At 37.6% G+C, this 20748-nt stretch overlaps 1 protein-coding gene across 1 annotated transcript; it reads right to left on the bottom strand.

Moving 5' to 3' along the window:
* Nucleotides 1-239: 239 nt before the first annotated feature.
* Nucleotides 240-18224, bottom strand: LOC122842222 (N-acetyllactosaminide beta-1,3-N-acetylglucosaminyltransferase 2-like). Its single transcript, XM_044135884.1, has 3 exons — nucleotides 17908-18224; nucleotides 8775-8923; nucleotides 240-3288 (listed from the first exon to the last, which is right to left on the bottom strand). The coding sequence occupies exon 3, from the start codon at nucleotides 3263-3265 to the stop codon at nucleotides 2072-2074; it is 1194 nt and encodes a 397-aa protein (XP_043991819.1). The 5' UTR covers nucleotides 3266-3288; nucleotides 8775-8923; nucleotides 17908-18224; the 3' UTR covers nucleotides 240-2071.
* Between the last annotated feature and the right edge of the window lie 2524 nt (nucleotides 18225-20748).

Genomic DNA, 20748 nt, shown 5'->3' with positions numbered 1-20748 from the left:
ATTGACGACAACGCTTATCTTATGTTCTTTGTAACACTCTATATTTAAGACCCTGGACAAAATGATCAACAACTTTATTTGCTTAAGCAACTAGCATGTTGTTTTGGAGCAATATGGGGGGGACGGTGACATCATCTGTAAAAGTGATAACTTTTAATATCTCTAAAACCAAAGCTGTCCTAACGACCGTTTTCACGGCAAAAACCTTTATTTTATTTCTTTTAAATAACAGATCACCATACAAAAAATACCTTTATTGAAAATTAAATAATTTGCTTAAAACAAGCTTAATTAACACGACTGAAGAACATCCCCACACATACAGTACAAGTACATCTGGTTTGGTGCTCATTTTGGACCGCTGTGCGATTTTGACTGTGTGACAAGTGGAAAAACTGAGTTTTAGAAAAGCAAGGATGATGTGAAAACTCTTTAATTTGGAAACATTCAACTGGACTATCTGAGGCGAGTCTGAGGAAAAGGAAAGAGCAACATAAGGTAAAAGCAAGATGTAATCCAACTAGAGAGCATGAAAGAAAAAACTAAACAAAAAAACAAAAAAAAAACAGAACAGTCACAGAAATTTGCTAAAATGTATGAATAGGACACCAAGTAAACATGTCAAGTAGCCACCAACTGTGTTCAGAGAGAGAATTTAACCAATTACTGATTAAAAAATGTTTTTTACTTACTATTTTTGAAGTATGAATTGAGTGGCTGTTGATTCTTTAGCTCGTTTTAGTGTTTTAATATTTTAAAGTAGACAATCACAGGCGACTGCTGTGCGGGGAATCTAAGAAGCAACAGAGTAAATATGGACTCTGAGGGTAAAGACAAAAAGAGTTCTAATCTAGAGACATCAGTTTGCACATAAAGCACTGACAAGCCTTAGTTTGTCACCCTGACCAGCAGGGGGAGCCTCTCTAACGGAAAATAACGTGAGGTCTGAAAAGATAGGATCAGCTTCAGACTAAAAAGGACATTTCAGACATTTCTTATCAGAATCCTAACAGATAAAAACATTTGTATCTGCATAAACATGTTGTGCACTGTGCATTTCTTCTACTTTCGAAATATCTGTAATGAACATCATCAAAACAAAATGCAGCATTCCTACAAAAAAAAATTAAGCAGGAAAAAACACCAACTCTAAAGCTGATAAGATAGTAGTTTCCACCTAAAATGAATCTGGATCATTTTAGAAAAAAGAAAAAAGTAAATAAATCAACCAGTAAACATTTCAGCATCAGCTTTGTGATGGGATGGATACGTAATCATCTTTTGTCAGACGTTCTGGGGGAAGATTTAGCACTAATTATCCACTCATAAATAAAAACCCAATCTCCAATGAAATTCACATCCAGGTTGTTTTTGACCCTTGGATTTCTCCAGCTCACCTTCTTTCCTGCTGAGCGAAATAGAACCAGGTCACCATTTTATCCAGAGACCCAGTCTGCTGTAACAACATCCACAAAAAAAAAAGAAAAAAAAAAAGTGAAAGAAAAGCCAATGGATTTCTGTAACAACTCTTTTTGATCAGATAAGTGACTCATTTAAAAAGACATACTAATAAAAGTCATGCTGAAGCTCTGCTTGGAGTGTCACATGTAAATACTTCAGGGAGGATGATGGCAATAGCAGCACAGTTTAAGCTTCAAGGAAATAAATACAAAAAACTACAAAAGTGTTGCCCGGGATCGTCTTTTCTAGCCGGTGAACCCAGTTGTTTGTTTGGTGCTTTTTTTTTTCCCACCAATACTTCCTAGAACTTTCTCCACATTAATACAGCATTGAGACCCTCCATTGTGGAGTTGACACAGTGTTTAAGCAGTATAAAGCCTTTATAAATAGCTGTGACATAAATATCCATTTTTGAAGACATTCACTTTGAAAGAAGCTAAGCTAGCAGAATTAGAGGAATTCAAAATAGTCTCCCATTCTCCCACAACTTTATGTAGTCTTAACTTAAAGCTGCCAATGTTTAAGTCATGACCCTGTTCAAGATAAAAAAAACCCCAAAGCATGTCACTTTTTGGGGCCAAACCGAGCCAGCTGGGTCCCTTCGGTCTGATTACTGGCAGGTGAGGTCAGGTCGGTTGAGCCAGGACCAGATCTGGATCATCTCCTGCGGCGTCCTGGGGTGAACCAGCATCAGACTCTTGTATGCGCATGGGTTTGACCGGTACTTCACCTCTATGTTAAAGGTCCGGAATCCTTTGTGTTTGTCCGGTGCAAGCCCAAGCTTCCGGAGGCACATCCCGGTGTAGACATCGTCGATGGGGTAGAGTGCCACGTGTTGCGAGACATTATGCAGGCGGGCGGCGAGGTCTCCGGAGTATAGGTAGCCCCCTCCTCCTGCATATGGCGGGTACATTCCAGTGTACATGCTCTCTGGGATGAAGTACTTGACCTTCTTGTCCCGGTGGGGCCCCGCGTTGGTGATCACATCACCCACAAACAGATCCCTGGCTTTGGCCCCTGATAGGCCCTTGAGAAAGTCCAGGATACGGTAGGTGTTGACAAAGACGTCGTCGTCGCCCTTGAAGATGTAGCGGGCGCCAGGGCAACGGGTCTGGATCCACTCCAAGAAGAGGAGCTCCTTGACCGTCAGGTTAAAGAAGGAGTCTCTAAAGTCCCACTGCACTATGTCTTTGTGTCGTTGACTCTCGTATTGCAGCATCTCGGAAAGATCTGGGTGGTGGTCCACAGCTGTGGCGTTCCCTAGAAGGAAGACAGTGACCACAGTCATGTTGGCGACGATGCCAGCTGAGCCCCAGGATTGGCGGATGGCCTGACGTCGGTCAAAGTGCGACGCCAGGGACTTGACGGCGAGGAGCAGGAAAGGGGGGTCGTTACAGATGTCGGGCTGGTCCATGAGGATGGGGTAGGACCGGCAGCGCATGTAGAGCAGAAAGTCCTTGAAGCGGTTCGGTAAAGAGTTGTAGTCTTTAACCTGAGTTCTGACCCCGAGGTTGGGCTGGCAGGAGTCGGAAGGTAAACTAGTGTCGTTGAGCCAGTCGGGCAAGTCTGCAATGCTGGAGTTCAAGGTGATGATGGGATTGTGCTGAAGGTCCATAATCTGCTGCTGGCGGTTCCAGTAAGGGGAGCTAGGGGCCAGCTTGGTCCAGAATGGATCGGTGGGAACAGTGGGCTTCCGACGGACATCTTTGTCTGTGCTGCTGTTACGGGAGATGAGGATGAAGATAAAGAGGTTGACCATCATCAGTGTCACCATAAGCTTTAGGTTCCAGCGCAGCAACGCCATGGCAGTCTTCCACTGGACGCCACCTACAGAAACGGGAACAGAACTGTGATCAGTTGGGGCAAACTCACAGCATCAAAAAACCGTTTAGTTTAAGGAAGAAAATATGCAGAAGCAACTTCAATGTATAAAAAGGCAAATGGTGAGAAATCAAAATGTACAAACAACACATGTTCTCTTCCAACCCCAACAACTCTCCTGGGGTCTTAAGAAATTGGATGGACCCCCAAAGACTTTTACAAGGTTTTTTTTATGTGGTTTTGGGAACTCTCAGACTGACTATTGCCCCAGCCTCCACTATCTGACCATGACAAAACACTGTAGGAGGATTAAATACAAGACTGGTAGGTTTGAAAACCACATCTCTCGAAACACAAAAAAAATGCTTCTTCAGAATTTAAAGAAATGTTTTTTAAATAATAAAAGTTTACCGATTTCTTCAAAATGACAAGTAGATCTTCTGTACACAAAATATCATTTGTGAAATTAATTCGTCCCACACTTATACTATAAATTACATGATTTCTGCATTATTATTGCCGTTTTTGCCCTGCCCTTTTTTTCTCTCTTCTTGTTCCCCTTTTCTGCATTATTCTTTCCTTTCCCATCCCATGCAGTTCCTGTATGCAATATAACAAACTCCACCTGGTAGAAATAATGTATTTACTATTAATTGATCCATTGTATGTCTACATTTACCTAATTCTCAGATAACTTATTGATGTATTATTATAATGGCCATTATTATTACTTGTTTAATTGCTCCACATACTGATGTCATTCGTATCAACATTATTGCTTATTCACTCTCTCTCACACAAAGTTAATCATTCATTAAAACACAACATTTTCTGTTGTTTTTTTTACCCATGCACTGTATCTTGTACTCTAATGTACAATAAATCTCTATTAAAAAAAAAAGAAAGAAAGAAGATACAAGTTAACAGATTTTTAAGTGAGTGAACTTGCATGATACTTGAAAAAGATCTCAAGACAGCATCATTGTTTACTGGAAATATTGCATTCAGGCAACTTTTTTTTAAGACCTTTTTTGAAATTGAATTTTTCTTTCTTCAGTAAATTTTTTTAAGGGTATCCAGAGACATCTGGTTCCATGTTCGCTATAAACCGAAAGCAGAATGACAGCTGCACGTTATCAAAATGCTTGCCTGCTTGTTCTGCGTCTCTGTTGGCACCTGTGAGGGACTGGCGATGAATCAAGGGTGTGCCCTGCCTATCCCTTACTGAACCTATGAGATAGGGACCAGCCCAGCCTAATGGTGCGTTCACTCCAAACGTGTTTTGAGCGTCAGGTGCGTCTGATTTGCATCCGAGGGCCGTTGCGGCACATTTCGAGTGCGGGGCAATTTGAACCATTTGGAGCGCATCCAACTTGTCCGACGCTCCACATAGACTTTGATTGTAAGCCAGACGTGCTCGATGCTCAAAACGAGTTCGTTGTGAACGCACCAAAAGTGCATACGCGTCGAACTTGAAGCGTCAGATGCGTTTTTGACACACGAGGAGAGTTTGGTGTGAACGTACCATTATAGAGGTCAAAACAGCTGTTGTGACAGAAATATCCAGAAATATCCATGTTATCACAGTTTGGTGGAATATAACTGAGTGAGTAAAAGTGCTGCCATGCTTCCAGTTATCCATTGATGGAGTGATGTGAACAGAATCGCCTGATTGCACATCAGCTCCACAGAAAAAGATTTAGCCAAGACTTTTCATTGCTTTTACACTTACTACTAAACTTCATTACAGGAAACACTCATTTACAACTGAAACCAGAAGGTCACATATTCCAAATAAAGACATCCTTAGAGTTTACCAAACCGCTATGGTGATCAGAATGACTAAAATAATTTCCATTTGCAAAAAGCCACAATAATGAAATCAAGAAAACAGAATTCCAGGAAACTATTGTGGAAGAAAACTCAAAACACATGACCCACGTCATACAGTGCTAAGGTGATAGATTTTGACATTAATATAAAAATTTGACATATTCTCTCATTATTGTGTCATTTAGCAAATGCAAATTATTTTGGTCATTTAACTTATGTTAAATAAGAACAAACTTTTCTTGATATAGGTTGGACAGTGACATTAAAAAAAAAGAAGCTGTGTGTGTTTTTATTCTTTGGGTGTAAACTTCTCATTAGCTTATTTTAACATCAACATTGCTTGCCAATCAAGGTGAATGGAAAGCACTCTAATGCTGGAGTACATAGAAACTAGTATTGGCTTCTTTCTCAAACAGACTTTAGTGTGGTGGTGTAAGCCTGTTTTACTAAACCAAAAGTTTATTAACTCCATCTGTACATTTAGCTCCTAATGCTTCCTTATCCCCCCCAATCATTTGGCTCACAAAGATGTTTACACACATCTCGGCTTCCAGAGAGACAGACGTTTTTGAGAACAACTGGTCAGGCGTACATTCAAAGACTGGAGGAAACGGTCCAGCATAGAACACAAACCAGTCAGTTTTCTAGTTATTTATCTTAAAAATATTCACAGGTCAAGTCATTTAGGGAGAATCTTGACGACCCAGCAGTAAAGTTCCTGCAGGTTTTGTTTTGCCTTATGCTTGCTGCAGATCCACATGAAACAAAAATATGGAAGCAAAAATATTTAAAATGGACAAATTGGTTAGAATTTAGTGTCTGACATGCAAACTAAGATGGAAAGAAAGCATGCAAGCTATACAAATATACAAATAAAACAAAATACACACAAAAAACTGTCATTAAACTATCTCAGATTTTTGGACTATAAACTAGGGCTGTGATGAACAATTTAGTGATAGAGTATTCTGATTAATAATTCTGATTAAATTTTTTTTAATTTAACCACTCATTTAAAATTCTTAACTTTTTTACTTAATATTAGAAATACAATAAAATTAAAAGTTCAATTTTAAAAAGGAAAACAATTTTATTGTCCAAAATACAATAATGTTTCTTTTAGTAAATTTGATCCAGATGAACATACTTACAAATGTTCATCTGTAAACACAAACATATAAACACAAAATATATGTTTTGCACAGTTTTGGCTTCGTTACTATTCTGACTATGTTCTTTCAGCAAATGACATTTTTGAGTTGGTATGCTCCAATTAATTAATCCATTACTAAATTTGTTGACCGTTAATCGATTACTAAATTAGTCGATTAATCAGATCAACTGAGATGAATCGATAATTGAAATAATCATTTTAGAATTTTTTTTAAAATGTCATTATGAACATGACAATGGGAACTTCAACAGGTTTCAGACTGAAAGAAAAACTGCAAATATTTCAATACGGTTGGAAGAAAAGGTATTAAGATTGGAAAACTTTCAGAATAGTGAAACTGAAGGAAATCTACCAAAAGCAACCAAATCTTTCAAACTGGCTAAACTAAAACTGGGCCACATTTAATATACAGTCATCTTAGACATACATAATGATACTGCTTTCTAGTTTAATAATAATATTAAAAAGATTAGTAATGGTTGAATAGAGAGTTAGACCAATTAAAATGTACCAGTGGGTTCACCATCTTCTGGCTCACTGCCTGAATACTTCCTGCCTGTGTATTATGTTGCACTCTCAGATTCCTAGCAACAACTGTGCATGACACTTCTCCCCTTGATTTTCACTCAAATATAACATGACTGGAAAGACGTGTACAGCAAAGGTTTAATCGGTATCAGATTACCGCTGGAGACAAGCATAAACAAGCTCTCTTCTGGTGACTCATTTTCCTGTCTTTTCCTCCTGGATAATTATGCTTTCCTGTCGAGTGCATCCCACACAGACAAAAGGACTTCGGGGAAATGAGTGGGAGAGGAGGCTGGCTTGTTAATAAAAGCAAGGCTGCTGGATTACCAACATGAGAAAGTTGATATCAAAAGAACAAGCTTACCTCAGCTAGAAGTTACATGAACAGAAAAATGTGGGCCTTTTTTTCAAAGTGCAAACATACTTTTAAATTTCACACTTCATTGCTGTTGCAGTTTAAACATACAGTACAGACCAAAAGATTGGACACATCTTCTCATTGAATTCAATTAGAAAGTGTGTCCAAACATTTGGTCTGTACTGTACATCAGGAAATTCTTCAATGATCACAGTACAGATGTTTGTCACTGCTCTCCTTGTCCATTTTTATTTCAGAAAAAATTGCCAAACATACAGTGAAAAATTGCTGCATTTTAGGCAAAAATGTTTCTTATTCTGATTTAAAAGGGGAATTTAATTGTTTATTTGAATCTTTTAATATATTTCTAATATTGTGCAAAGGAGCCTTAAGTGGTTAAATGAAAAATCTGGAGAATGTCAGTTTTTTTGTATCCAAATAATTGTCAGAATAATCGATTAATCAATTGCTAAAATAATTGCCTAATTGGTCCCCATTATTTAAAAGTGCATATAAAAACATCTCTGTAGTCAAAGGAATCATCATAAAAGGAACAAAATTGTTGTTCCAATGTTCCCTAAAGCAGCAAAGTAACTCCTGTATTAGTCATGATCTACAATGTTGGAGAGCAGCATTGTAGAGCAGTAGTATGACTGAATCATCAGCATATTAAACGATTAACAAGCCAGTCATTGACCAGAACAACCAGTCTGGCAATCATTTAGAGTGACGGAAAGAACAGATGGATGCAAACTGAAGGTGACAATATTCTACCTTTTAAATGATTAATGGCCTGCATTTGTAAACGCTCTCCCCTTCAGTATTTTGGCACTAAATCAAAACAAAACAAAAAAACTCCATGGGATCTGGCAGAATACCATAATTAAGAAAAAAATGAATAATAGTAATAAGAATTTAAAAAAAAAATGCTAATATTTGGTCCAAGCACCATGCTTTAGAGGAATCTTCCCAACGAGACTCCCTCGTTCAGGTCAAATAGTCCCACCATTGTTGAAAGCAGCAACACCAAATTTTCTTCTAAGAGTTTGTAATTCTTTAAACAATCAAAATTCTGCAGAAATATTAGTCAATTACATGACTAATAATTTAACTTTATTTACAGTTCAACCTTCCTGGACAGGTTTTCTGCTTCAGCTGCTTGTTAAGATCCAAAAGAAAAGGGAACAAGTCAAGTAATCAATTGTTACAATTATTTCCATTGATAATCATTGATGGTGTAATAAAATCCCCTCATTGTTTGGCTTTTATGCCAGAGGTTAAAATGATAATAAAATACTCTGTCAGGTTTGTCGTATACTAGCTTACATGCTACAACAAGGTGCTTGGTTAGTTTGCGATTGCTTTATAGACGTGTCACCAACGAATCACTTCATGCTACGATTAGTTTGAATGCAGACGAGGCATCACACCTGTATGTGTGCTGGGAACAATGGCAGGCTGAAGACTGAGCAAACACCCGAGCTTCCCATTTAACAGTAAATAATCCCCTCCCGGCATTAATGTTCAGATTTAAATTAACTTTAGGAAACACCTGTTCTGCCAAAGAGATGCATTAACAGACACAATGGGTGATCTTACCAGTGCAGGTGAGTGTGCCTCTTCAGCTGGCGTTGTCTTGGCGTTTAGTCTCCGCTGTCTTACCCCATCCTTATCTCTGCCCTCTGGGAACAAGAGCCAATGGGGAAAAAGTAGGAAGGTTGGGAAGGACCAGATGAGCGGGATTAAACCTAAAAACAAAAACACAAACAAAATAAAATTAGTTTTGAAAGCTACCTTATTTTGCACGTATCCTATTCATGTATGTTTCAACAAAGTCTTCGGAGAGAATTAAAATAAGATACGGTTTATCAGTGTTAATCTTTAGAGCGAAGGTGTTCAGAGTGGAGTCCAAGGGCCTTTTGTGGCCCCTGGACTGATTTTGTGTGGCTCCCCAAACCACAATTCAAGATTGAATTAAATAAATTAGGACAAACCTACAACTTCTAGATTAAACTCTGCTAACAAAAATGTTATATGCAACAGAAGGTGATCATCTTTTCCAAGCTTTCTCAAGTAATTGGGCTAATTGAGATCAATCCACCAGTCCGAAGACTTGGTGGTAGAGAGAGAGAGAGAGACACGCAAACAAAACAATCATGCAAATGGAAATTATCAAGCTTGTTTTGATTCATTTATTCATCGATTTATTGCTTATTGTGACAGGTTTAGCGGGCATTGACCATTTGACCATCCCAACCTGGAGGATGCATTAGATAGCCATTGATCATGTCCATTTAACATGATCAGCTCTATCCGGGATGTTCTCTCTGGGTAGAGACGCTGCTCTAATCTTCCATCTTAATTGTTGAAAATCAGATTTCTGCTAAATTAAATCAATATACTGCAGAAGCCTCTCCATATGTGGGTAAACATCCCGACGGCTCGCCAGCAGGGAGATGAAAACCTATCAAAATCTTACATTATGCAGCAAATCCATAATCTGAAACAGACACGACTCGTAATGTTGTACAGCGTGTTATTGGAGTGAAAAGATTGATTGCTGCGTTTAATAGAAACAGTGTCTCAGGTGCTCTTGTCAAAACAGAAAGCAGACTATTCAGGCCTAATAAACGTTCCCATTCATTTTCAGTTGTTTAAAGAGTCATATTTTTCACTGAAGGTTAGAGCTGTTTCTGAGTTTCACTTCTTTAGAAAAGTTAATACGTGCAGATCTGCAGCAATTTTAGTATGTTTATGCAAACAATTTTGGATCTTCAGGTCAAACTTTGACATTTTCTCTAAAGCATGTCCACAGAACAAACCCGAAACACCGAGATGCAGCTATGAATGCAAAGTTCACTTAACGCTTATTCACAAAAATGTAGTTTATGCACTTTACAAACAAGGTCAATTTAATCTAATAATAAATACAGCTCCATACTCAGTTACATATAGTTAAGTTTAATCTAGGTTATCATATTTGTGACGGCAAAATAAAAAAAAAAGTGGGTTTTTTTCTTTTGCTGTCCGTTATTCATTCTCTCCTTCCATTTTCTATTGATAACCACAAATAAAAAAATTTTTTTAAGTTTTTTCTTTTTAATCTGATACAAAAAACATCCTTTCAATTTTAATCTGAGGTCAAAAGATTGAAATGGAAAAATGAACAGTAGGAACGAGTTTGATTCAACTATTTCATTGTTCAGGTTTACATGACCAGGCTTTATTTGCTCTTCCCACACCCTCCAGGCTAAGCTTTGTTTGCTTTCTGTAGAGTTTTTTTTTTTTTCCTTTTCTTTTTACAAACCGGGAACATTGGCAGTAAAGACAGACTAAGCTAGGTTTATAGTTGATGCATTAGACGGGGTGGGAGGGGATGCGCACTAATAGCGCCGCCCTGCACTAGTCTGCTGGTCTCAAACACTATTACTCTGAAATTAGATTCCTCCTCATGCACCTTTGAATTTTTGTATCTTAACTAAAGTTAAGTTGCAAAACTTAATTTTGTAACAACCAACCATGTGCCCTAGTTTTCCGAGGATAATGCTGCGTGTTGTTGGTGTGCATTATTTCATGCCAACAGCAGGTAGTACATATTTACCTTCACTAGAGAATATTATTCGAGATCTCTGTTTGCCATGTGTTTGGTTATCGTGGGTCCCTGTCAGCATCACAGCAATAAAGCATCTCTAAGAGACCGAGGTGAAGGACGCAAACAAGCTCATACCGCCAACCGTTGTATGAGGGTTGCAGATAAGGCATCACTGGTTCTGAGGCCTGTGCACTTCGCTGGAACAAGTTTAGTTTTTGCAGAGTGCAGATAAAGCACGCCTAACCAGCCACATGAACCAAAGAGTCACGCAACTTCAACTGCATTGATATTTTTGAGAAATTATTGACCATAAGGGCAAACATTTCAAATTGTTAAAGCTAATATTTAACTCCGCCTCTGCAGATTTTTTCCATATCCAACAAGCTCCAACTGGGGACTACAAGTCAACTGCAAAGCTCCTGTTTGTAGTTAACTTTGTGTTTCTCACATGTGTTGTGTACCACTGTCTCCAGGTACCTTACAGCAGAGATTAGTAGCTGGATCTCTATTAAAAAAAAAATTTCTTTTGCAAATTTCTTGCAAGCTTTTAGCAAATAAGCAAAATCAAGTGTAAGTATGCAACACAAGCTACTAATACCGGTAGTTGTGTTCATTTGACAAGACTGCAAAAATGGAAAGTAAGTTAACTTTAAACGTTAAAAAACCATGTCAATTAGGGGTGCAGTGTTCTGGCCAATCACCGATCTTTAATAAGCCTGACCTGCTGATACTAACTGTAGCTAATACCAATTTTTTGTCTGAAATGTCGCTAAATGTAGCAGGAAAGTTGTCAAGTTGATTATTGTTAACTGCAGACATGCAGACATCACCTGGCCTGTCAGTCAAAACATTTCTCACGGGAGAGTAGAAAAATAAAGCAGTTGATATTTAGACCTTTGCTGAGGTAAATAAGAGCGGAGGGTAAAAATCGGCTTCACATGCAAGTATCAGCCGATTACCAATCACCCAAAATTAGGAAAATCAGCTCCAATAAATCGATGCACTGTTAATGTCAACTAAAAAGAAGTCTAAACTTTTTAAAAACTAGTATATCTATTTGAGGATATCCAGTAGCAGCTGATTGATAATGGTCACTATTTGTTTTTGTAATTTTTGTTTTCTAGCAGTTAACGTCATAAACTGCGTCCCAACATTGTGCATGCAGTAAAGTTGCGTAGAGAAAAGCAAATGGCCCGAAGACGGACACCCGATGTTAAAGTTACAACATGCAAAAGTAAGCAAAGCGTCTTCATTTGCATACGACCAAGTAGAAAACAAAGAGCTTTTGCTTATCGTGTTAATATCCTGAGCTTTATATATAGGCAGATTTTCTCTATTTTTTTTTTTTTTATAAATCACTCATTTTAAGAGCATCTATTTTTATATTACTGATTTACTACAAATGGTCGCCTTCTAAAATTACCCACTGAACTTTAGACTGACATCCTCCAATACCATGAGGGAAAAAAACTAAACAAAATAAACAAAGAACAATTTTCACCAAAATATGAGAAAAATGCTAAATTTTAAGCACTGCTGATAACACTGCATATCCAAAAGAGGTCTAAAAATTATATACAAAGAGAAACTATAATTGGTTTCATAAAAAAACAAAACAAAAAAAAAACAAAAACACAGAGGTAAAATTTTTTTAAATCAAAATATTAGATAATCCTAGTCAAAATTAGAAGGAACTAAAGCTGAGAGAATTTGCTAGAGTCATTTTAATTTATTTAAACTACGAGTTCTGCCTCACCTCATACAAACGCATGATGTAAATGCCTAATTGAGATTGTGAGAGGTATTTTGAGCATTACATGGGAGCGGGAGTGGTCAAGAGGAGGACAGAGTTTTAGTTTTAGTGAATAATAATAGTGACATGGTGCAAAGTCAAGAGCTCCAAAAATAGCCTGCAGGCTGCAAGTGAAGAGGGGATAACTGCGACACAGTCTGGCCAACAAACATCTAACGTAAAACAGTATTCACAAAAAAACCTAATGTCTGTTTTGGCTTTCGTCAGACAAGTGGGATTAATTACTATGTTTATTCACTTTGTCTTTATTTGACAGGAAGCTACAAAACACAGGAACAGCTGCTTAGATTAGTGACTATTTGACTTCTTTATATTTGTTTCAAAGTAACAGGATGTTAGGGAGGAATAAATTAAGGCGACCATCACCACAAAACAGTGAGTCACCAATGATGTCACTTCAATGTACATCACCCTAAAATAGAAAAGAGTTTCTCATTATCAACAAATACTTGTGACTCTGACTCCCCAGTCTAAAGGTCACCTCTCCCTTTGATGCGTGTCATTTACTTGCCCTCAACGCAATTTAACCCTAAAACAGATAGTGGTAAACCAGGCGTGTCAACAAGTCATCGTTTTACAAATAAAACTGAGTTAACTGGAGCACAATTAGTCAAAATCAACCAACCGAGGTTTAAATAGATGAACACAAACCGAAAAAGAAAAACAGCAACACATTACAGAGGTGTGAGCTTCGTTTTTACAAAATTGGAAACTGAATAGATATTTCAGATCAAACTAGTTCGATGGAAAGAAACTTTTAATAGCTGAAACCTGATGTTGTGGTTTCTCCCTTAACAACAACGACTGAGCTCAAAGGTTTGGGATAACTCGAGTCTTGAGGCATTTTGCCCACTCTCAGCCATGTTGGAGGATTTCTGAGTTTAATGGCATGTTTATGGTCATCCTTTGTTCAATATCCCAGTTGGATTCAAGTCCAGACTTTGGCACAGCTACTCCAAAACAGTGTTTCATTCACATGTGTCCTTATTACTATTTTTCGTCCTGCTTTTTGAAAGTGTGACTGTGTACACCTTCCTGTACTGACAGTTGAACTTTCTCCTGCGGGATTTTCTGATAGACCACAAATTCTGTATTTTTATTCATGATATTAAAAAAACTGTTTTTGCAGGTACTCTGGTTATGGTTATGTTTTTTTTTTTACAATATTTGTCATGTTTGATTATTTGAAACACTTCAGAGTAGGGCTGTTGTAATTGAATATATTAGTAATCGAGTATTCCATCGATTAATAGAGTAAACGGATAAAAAAAAGAAGATAAAATATTGGTAAATCTATCGGATATCAGCATCAGTCCAATTTTTCACATTTGAGCATCCGTCACAATAACTTTTCTGTAGCTTAGAAAATTAACTTCTAACAATAGTAGCTCACTTTCCAAAGTTTTACAAAAACCTGAAATTATATTCAATGTAATAATAAAGAGGCAGGTTCACAAATACGTTTATAAAAAATGTCTATACTCCAGCTTTTAGTTTATGTATTATCAATTGAATCAATTAACTCTCACCTTGCCCAAACATGTATAGCTTTAAGGTCCATGTTCGAGATGGGATTTAAACTGTAAGGGGGAAAAACACTTCAACACTGCAGTGACTGCGAGGAAAAGACAGCTGCTATTTTGCAGCCCGACTGTTTTAACAACATGTTAATAAGAATGAAAAGCACAGAACAAATCAAACTTCTGTGTGAAACCAGAAACCAAAACGTGGAGTCAAACAATGCTTTCAGCCAAGCAGAACAGCAGAATGATGACAGCTGCTTGGACGCTCTTTACGCTAAAGGTGTATCGAGTTGTAAAATACTGTTGTAACAAGCATCATGGTGGTCACTTCCAGTAAATAGTTGATGTTTCTTTGCTGTAGCTTGCTGTCCATTTACTTTAATGTCTCTGTTGGGCCTTGTAAGATTATTGCCTTTGTGAGCCATTATTAGCTGAACAGACCGTGCACATCCTCAGGAACTGAGAACAGGAAGCCTGAACCAGACTGAGGAAGAGCCTAGACATGGCTACAATTATGCAACAACCATTTATTGGTCAGATTCTATACAGATTTTACTGCTCTTTCGTCAATGTATGTAAACCATATATCCACACAAAGTTCCTCAGACTTTATCCCCAGTACAGCGGACAGACATTTAAGAAAACCTTAAACAAATCTCTTTGCAAACGTTCAGGGTGGTGTCAATATTAAATTACAGGAACATCCCTACAGAGGGGTGTGTTCAGTTCCCCAAAGAGAACAATACAACAGTCAAATCCTGCATGTTTTAACCACAAAGACACATAATCAGGATGATGCAATACATCATGTGAACAAGTCACATGTTTTTATAAGGAAAAAGATATTTGTTTCCTGATCAAACACCAACATCTTTGCTGCATGCCAACATTTACCTTGGTGCCACATTAATGGGATGATATTATTTGTTTTCAAAGCACATTGTGTCATTTTGTAGCACAATCGAGTACATGTTATCTTCAGTTGTAAAAATGAAGCATGAATTTGATTTGGCAACTTGATGCCATTAAAGTGAATTTGCAGTAATCAAACGTTGGCATCAGCATCTGTGTTTCCAGTATCAGTGAAACTGCAGAAATCTGAATTACGATAACAGATTTGCTTAAATTTGTTATCGTAACCCCCCCCCCTCCAAAAAAACACTGAAGTCTTTTGATAATTTGTGATCAGCAACCAGCTGTCCCTGCTGGCAGAAATGACAAAGACGACAACAGGAAGTGGTAAGACGGTGATGATGGCGCAGCATGTTTTTCAATGTTATCACATGAACAAACTTATTCCTGTGAGATTTTTAACTCTGTTTCTTATTTAATAGTATTTGAAAATTTTATTATTATTATTATTATTTTTTTTACATTAGCATAATATCAACAAGGTTTTGCACACTTTCTTTAATGGAAATGCAGCTACAGACAAATTTTCAGAGTATGAAAAACAAACACTAAATTATAACAAGCCATCAAATATAACATCCAAGAAGTCCTTTTGTGAAAACAATATTGCATACTGATATTTTGATGGCAATTTGATACACAGGACAATCAAAAATACATGTGAACCAAGCACAGCTCAGTCTGTATTATTAATAACTGACCCACCTTTGATATTTGTGCTAATGTTTCTTTTGTAAAACTGAATCAAAATTTCATATTAAACGTTACGTCATGGTTGCAAAAATAAGATAAAAAAAACAGAAGACAGCTATGATTAAAATAATTATTCATTTCTATGCATATTGCTTGAGAAAATATATTACAATTTATTAACTAGGACTAAAACGATTATGCTGCAGTTTGCATAAAACGGCAAAGTATAGATATCTGTGTTAATGAGAAAGTGAATATAGTACAGACCTAATGAGATTTCAATATAATTGGCAGCACCCATGGGTATCACCAAGACTCCCCATTTAAGAAGGACTGAAATTAATGACCTTAAAATCAGATGAGAAATTATACATCTAAAAAATAAAGCTAGAGGAAAAAGGCAGCCTTATGTTAGCAGTGTCATTTAGTTAAAACACTTTACACCTCAGCTGGAAACCCACTACAGGTTAGATAAGGATTTTATTCTCTACAGAGGTAATCCAAACTATGCACAGGAAAAAAGACGGCATTTGGCCTGATGTTAAATGTTCTGAAGGTTGAATAATAAAATATTATTCCAGCTGATAAAATGCTTCACTCTAAACTAAAGTAGAAAGTACCTGAGTGTGAACTGTATTAGATAGAGCATTTCTGAAAATACCTTTCTCAAGGTCCCATCAGTGTACAGGTTCCAGTTCACGGACAAAGTTAAAAGTTGACCAAAGTGAAGAATATGCTTTCAGAAACTAATACTTCCAGTTAAAAAAAAAATAAATAAAAAAAATCATCTCACATACACATATTTCTACTTTCTCCAAACCAGTCACAAACAGTTAGTCCAATCCTTTCATAAGGCTAGATTATTTTAAGTTTTGACCTGCTCCAGGTTAACAAACAAGTCAAGAAAGTTCAATTTTAGCATCTGGATGATTCACAAAATAAAATGTATCCAGGAGACAGAAATGTCTTGCTCTGGACAGATTCTTTCCTTTAGCATTTTGAAACGCAAATTTTGTCCTCTACTACTTCCATTTTACACCAACAAACAAATCCTTTCATGCACAACAACCTGGTACTGACTGTGTATTTCTTTGCTAAAACAAAATAGTGGTACAAACCTATATACAGATTTCGTAAAAACAAAACGATGTAGCAACAAAAAGACCTGCACTCTTGAAACACCAAACCAGGTGGAAGTTACTTCATATTACCAAAGAACTTGGTAATATGAAGAATGAAGTTCCTTGGTAATAGGAAATATCATGAGAAACAAGTTTAGACCCAAGTATCTAAACTGAACAAAAAATATTACATGATTACTTGTACTATAAAATAAAATTTCATAGAAGGGTGACGACCAAGAGCTGACAAAAAAATAGTCTTGTTTTCCACTGTGCTCATTTTAACAAAAGCAACAACTGATGCCCACCAACTACACTTTTACACATTTGGGAGTAGTGTAAAATATTTCATGATGTCAAGTAAGACTCAAAAAAAAAAATCCCAAAATCTACAAAGTATCCATCAAAGGTTTCTTACAGAAAAACCATAAAAATGGTCTTTTTGTCAACATTCCGTTTGCTTGTTGCTCTGTATGCAGTCTTTACTGTGTGTTGTTACTCAATAACCGGATAACTTCGGTAACTGGCTTCATTTCGTGGCAAACAGATACTAGGCAAAGCAGACTCAAGATGCTCGCCAAGCGTGACTACGGTATATTTCTGCCTCAGCAGTGTCACTATAGAGACGACACACAGGTCCCTGAACAAAATCCTCGCAAACGGACTCATGAAATTATAGAAACTTCCATTCTTGGATTTGTGAAATAAATAAATAAATAAATAAAAAGTCGAGTTAGACGACAAAGTTTTTGGTTCAATCTTTGAAATGCGGCAAAAGAGAATTAGATCCAGTTTTACACCACGTTAGAAACCAAGTCAGATGTTTTCACAATGTGACTTCAATTTTCATCTTATCCGCGTGTTCCAAGTTGTCTTCTTTTGCTAAGTTGCTGTAATATAGCAAAACGGAGTTGATATATAACCATTAATCTTGCTTATAGGTTTAGTAACTTCTGCTTACGGAAGCCTTCTTTAAAGGGTGAACTGTGAAGAACAGGGTAGTTAACTACTGTCAGCGGCGTAAGACTCGTTATGAAGTAATCCCCAACGCTTAGAAGAGCAAAACTGGTTAACTCACCAGGTTTCCGCCGTTGTTTATCTACAGAAAGTCTTCTAAAAATGGCGAGGGGGGTAAAATTAATCCACAAGTCTCTCCGCTGTCGTCTCTTGCGCTTTTTGGTGTCTCCCTGTTCCCCTCTGCTCGCCTCCCCTCGATAACGGCTGGACAACGTCCGTAGACAAACTTTCAGTCGTTTCAAAGGAGACTGCCGCGAGCGCTCGCGCGCACGCCTGGGAGGAGCACATGCACATGCGCGCGCGAGCTGCCGCTAACATTTATATAGCTTCAGGAAGCAACTGAAACTTAATACTGTTGGCCAGGTGTAGCCACTCAAAGTCAACTGATCACCGCCACAGTGGAGTTTGTGTGGCCCACGGTGAAAGCATACTTATCGCTAAGGAGCTAACATGAATGAACTGAAGTGTTCTAAATAGGTCAAAAATAATTTTCAAACAATAACATAAGATTCTGGAAACACCTTTTTGTATAATCAGGAGCTTTCAGAGTAAGGGGAATTCGCTGCTTATTTCAGTAGCCTATTAGATTCATCAGGAATTTGAAATCTATTTTTAAGCTATGACTTCTCCTCTTACATTCTTGCAAGAGTAACTAGGAGACCGAAAGTGTGTAAGCTAGGTAGCTATGTCCTGAAGAATAAATATGTCAAACACAGACTCTTGAAAGTGTCTCAAATGAGCTGTGTGATCTTATTTCTCTGGAGAAATTCAGTCACACTATGGAGAAAATCCCTTTGCCTTTTGTGTTTGGGCTCTTGTTGTTTTTATATATTATGATTCATTAATCTGACCACAGGTGAAGGACGGAAAGCAGACAGACCAGTAGTCTAGTGCTTTGCATTCCTGTTTAGCTTTTTCCTCCTCATGACAGACAGAAGTAGTTCCCCACATTACTCTCTCTCTATTGATCTGCTCCCTCCTGCCATCTTTGTACAACAAAAGTTGAACTCACTTGAACTGATCTGCTTAAGGGTTGGGTTGTCCCAACCTGATGGAGAGAGAGGACAAAAAAAAGCCGGCCGTTAGCGAATTTAAAGGTAAAGCTCTACATTCTCGAAAACTAACTTTTGACTGATTCTAGTTTAACACAAAACTTTACTATCGAATGTGATGCCCTTATTTTGGTTTTGTTTTGTTTTTCACTTTTGATACATTTAGGTATCAAAATCATGATACCTAAGTTATCATCAAAATCATTTAGGCACCCAGGTTCACAAAGTAAAGACAAAGATGGTCTGGAGGTCTGTAAAGACTAATTGTATCTCAAAATATATTATTAGTAAAATCCAGCAATAAAACTGCTTTTAGTCAGCATTCGACAAGCTAACATTTGGACTTTTGGAAGTGTAGCTACAGAAATCTAATCCAAAACAAACACAGTCTTGTGTATCAAGGAAGGCTCATCAGGTGATAAAAAAGCACTTTGTGACCTAAAGGTTTTGGCAGAAGGTCTCAAAGCTTAGATTTGGGTTTAAAACTATTACCAGTTCACGTGGGACATAAAGTAATCAAAATAACGAATTTAATTTATGTTTATGCCCGCAGTTTCACTTTTAGTTGTATCTGTAAAAAGATCAGTTGTGTAACGCTTTACTTAGACTTGGGTCATCACAGGCCCTGGTAGCATAAAGCTGATTTCCCCCTGTGTTGTGGATTTACTGTAAATCATTGACCTGCTTCTGGGCCGTGTTTCCAAAAGTGTAAACGCAGTAGATCCATCCATATTTATTGCCATTTAATCCATCCAGGGCCTTTGCTTTTTAGAAGAAAGACTACAATAAAATGTGGAGTATTTTGAGTCATTGCGCTGTAGAGATGTATTCTTGTGCGTGCTTTCCAGTGAATCTTTAAAACAGCAGTGGGATTTTAAAACAGCAGGAGGCCAGACCTCTGGCCGTTTGTTGCTAATGACAGGGCAGAGACTTCAACGATCTGGTGGGTAGAATACCTCAAGCTTTTCATCTCTCTAACAAGATGCCTAACCAAACTCTACACACTGCGCCTCTTTTGGTTCACGTTGAGGATCATTATAATGCACAAGCTAACTCCCAATGGCTTCACTGGAAGTCCTCCTATCACATTTAGGCCTTTAAGATAGGATTATTGTCTTGGTGAGGCTCCTGAGTTCATATAAGTGTTTCATGAAGAAGGAAAGGCGAAATACTTGTCAAACACTCGGAGCGCCTTCCAAGGGAAATTGACGTTGTGAGTAAAATGCCATTTGGTAAAGGCCCTGCAGTTTGAATATAAGTCAGGAAGCAACAAAAAGAGTGAAAGAAGTGGAAGAAGTACCAGGGTAAATAAAAACAAAACAGTGAGATTACATAAAAAAAAAAAAAGCAAGATGAAGACTTGAGAGATGGTCAAAAGAATTAAATTGCAAATTCATCATTTGCAATTTTGATTCTTTTGGTTTTGGTCTCACGCATGTGATGCCCAAAAACAGTATCACGAGAACAGAGAGGAGGATGCCTGTCCGGGTCAATGATTGTAAGTTGACCTCAGCTGCAGGTGTGAAGAGCCCCAAAGACGGCCAGAACTCAGGTGTCGGCTTCGTTTGTCCCAGGCGGGGTATCAGGTGGCCCCGGAGCCGTTGTTATTGGTGTGTGCGATCGCTCAAGGGTGTCTTCAAAGCAAAAAGTGGCACTCAAAGAAGCTGCTGCTGCCTAGCTGCTCCTGTTCCTGTACTGGGTTTAATTGTTCCATAAATTAAGTCACGAAACACAGGAATGAAAACTTATAGTATTGCTTGCAGTGGATTTGTTTTTTAGCATCTTCAGCTTATTTTTTACTAGTTTTTGTGGCAGAATAATACTCCCTAACCCCAAATGAAATCCAACTA

The sequence above is a fragment of the Gambusia affinis genome, linkage group LG13 (assembly GCF_019740435.1).
Source record: "Gambusia affinis linkage group LG13, SWU_Gaff_1.0, whole genome shotgun sequence".
NCBI lineage: Eukaryota > Metazoa > Chordata > Actinopteri > Cyprinodontiformes > Poeciliidae > Gambusia > Gambusia affinis.
This window is presented reverse-complemented; position numbering and strand designations above follow the sequence as displayed.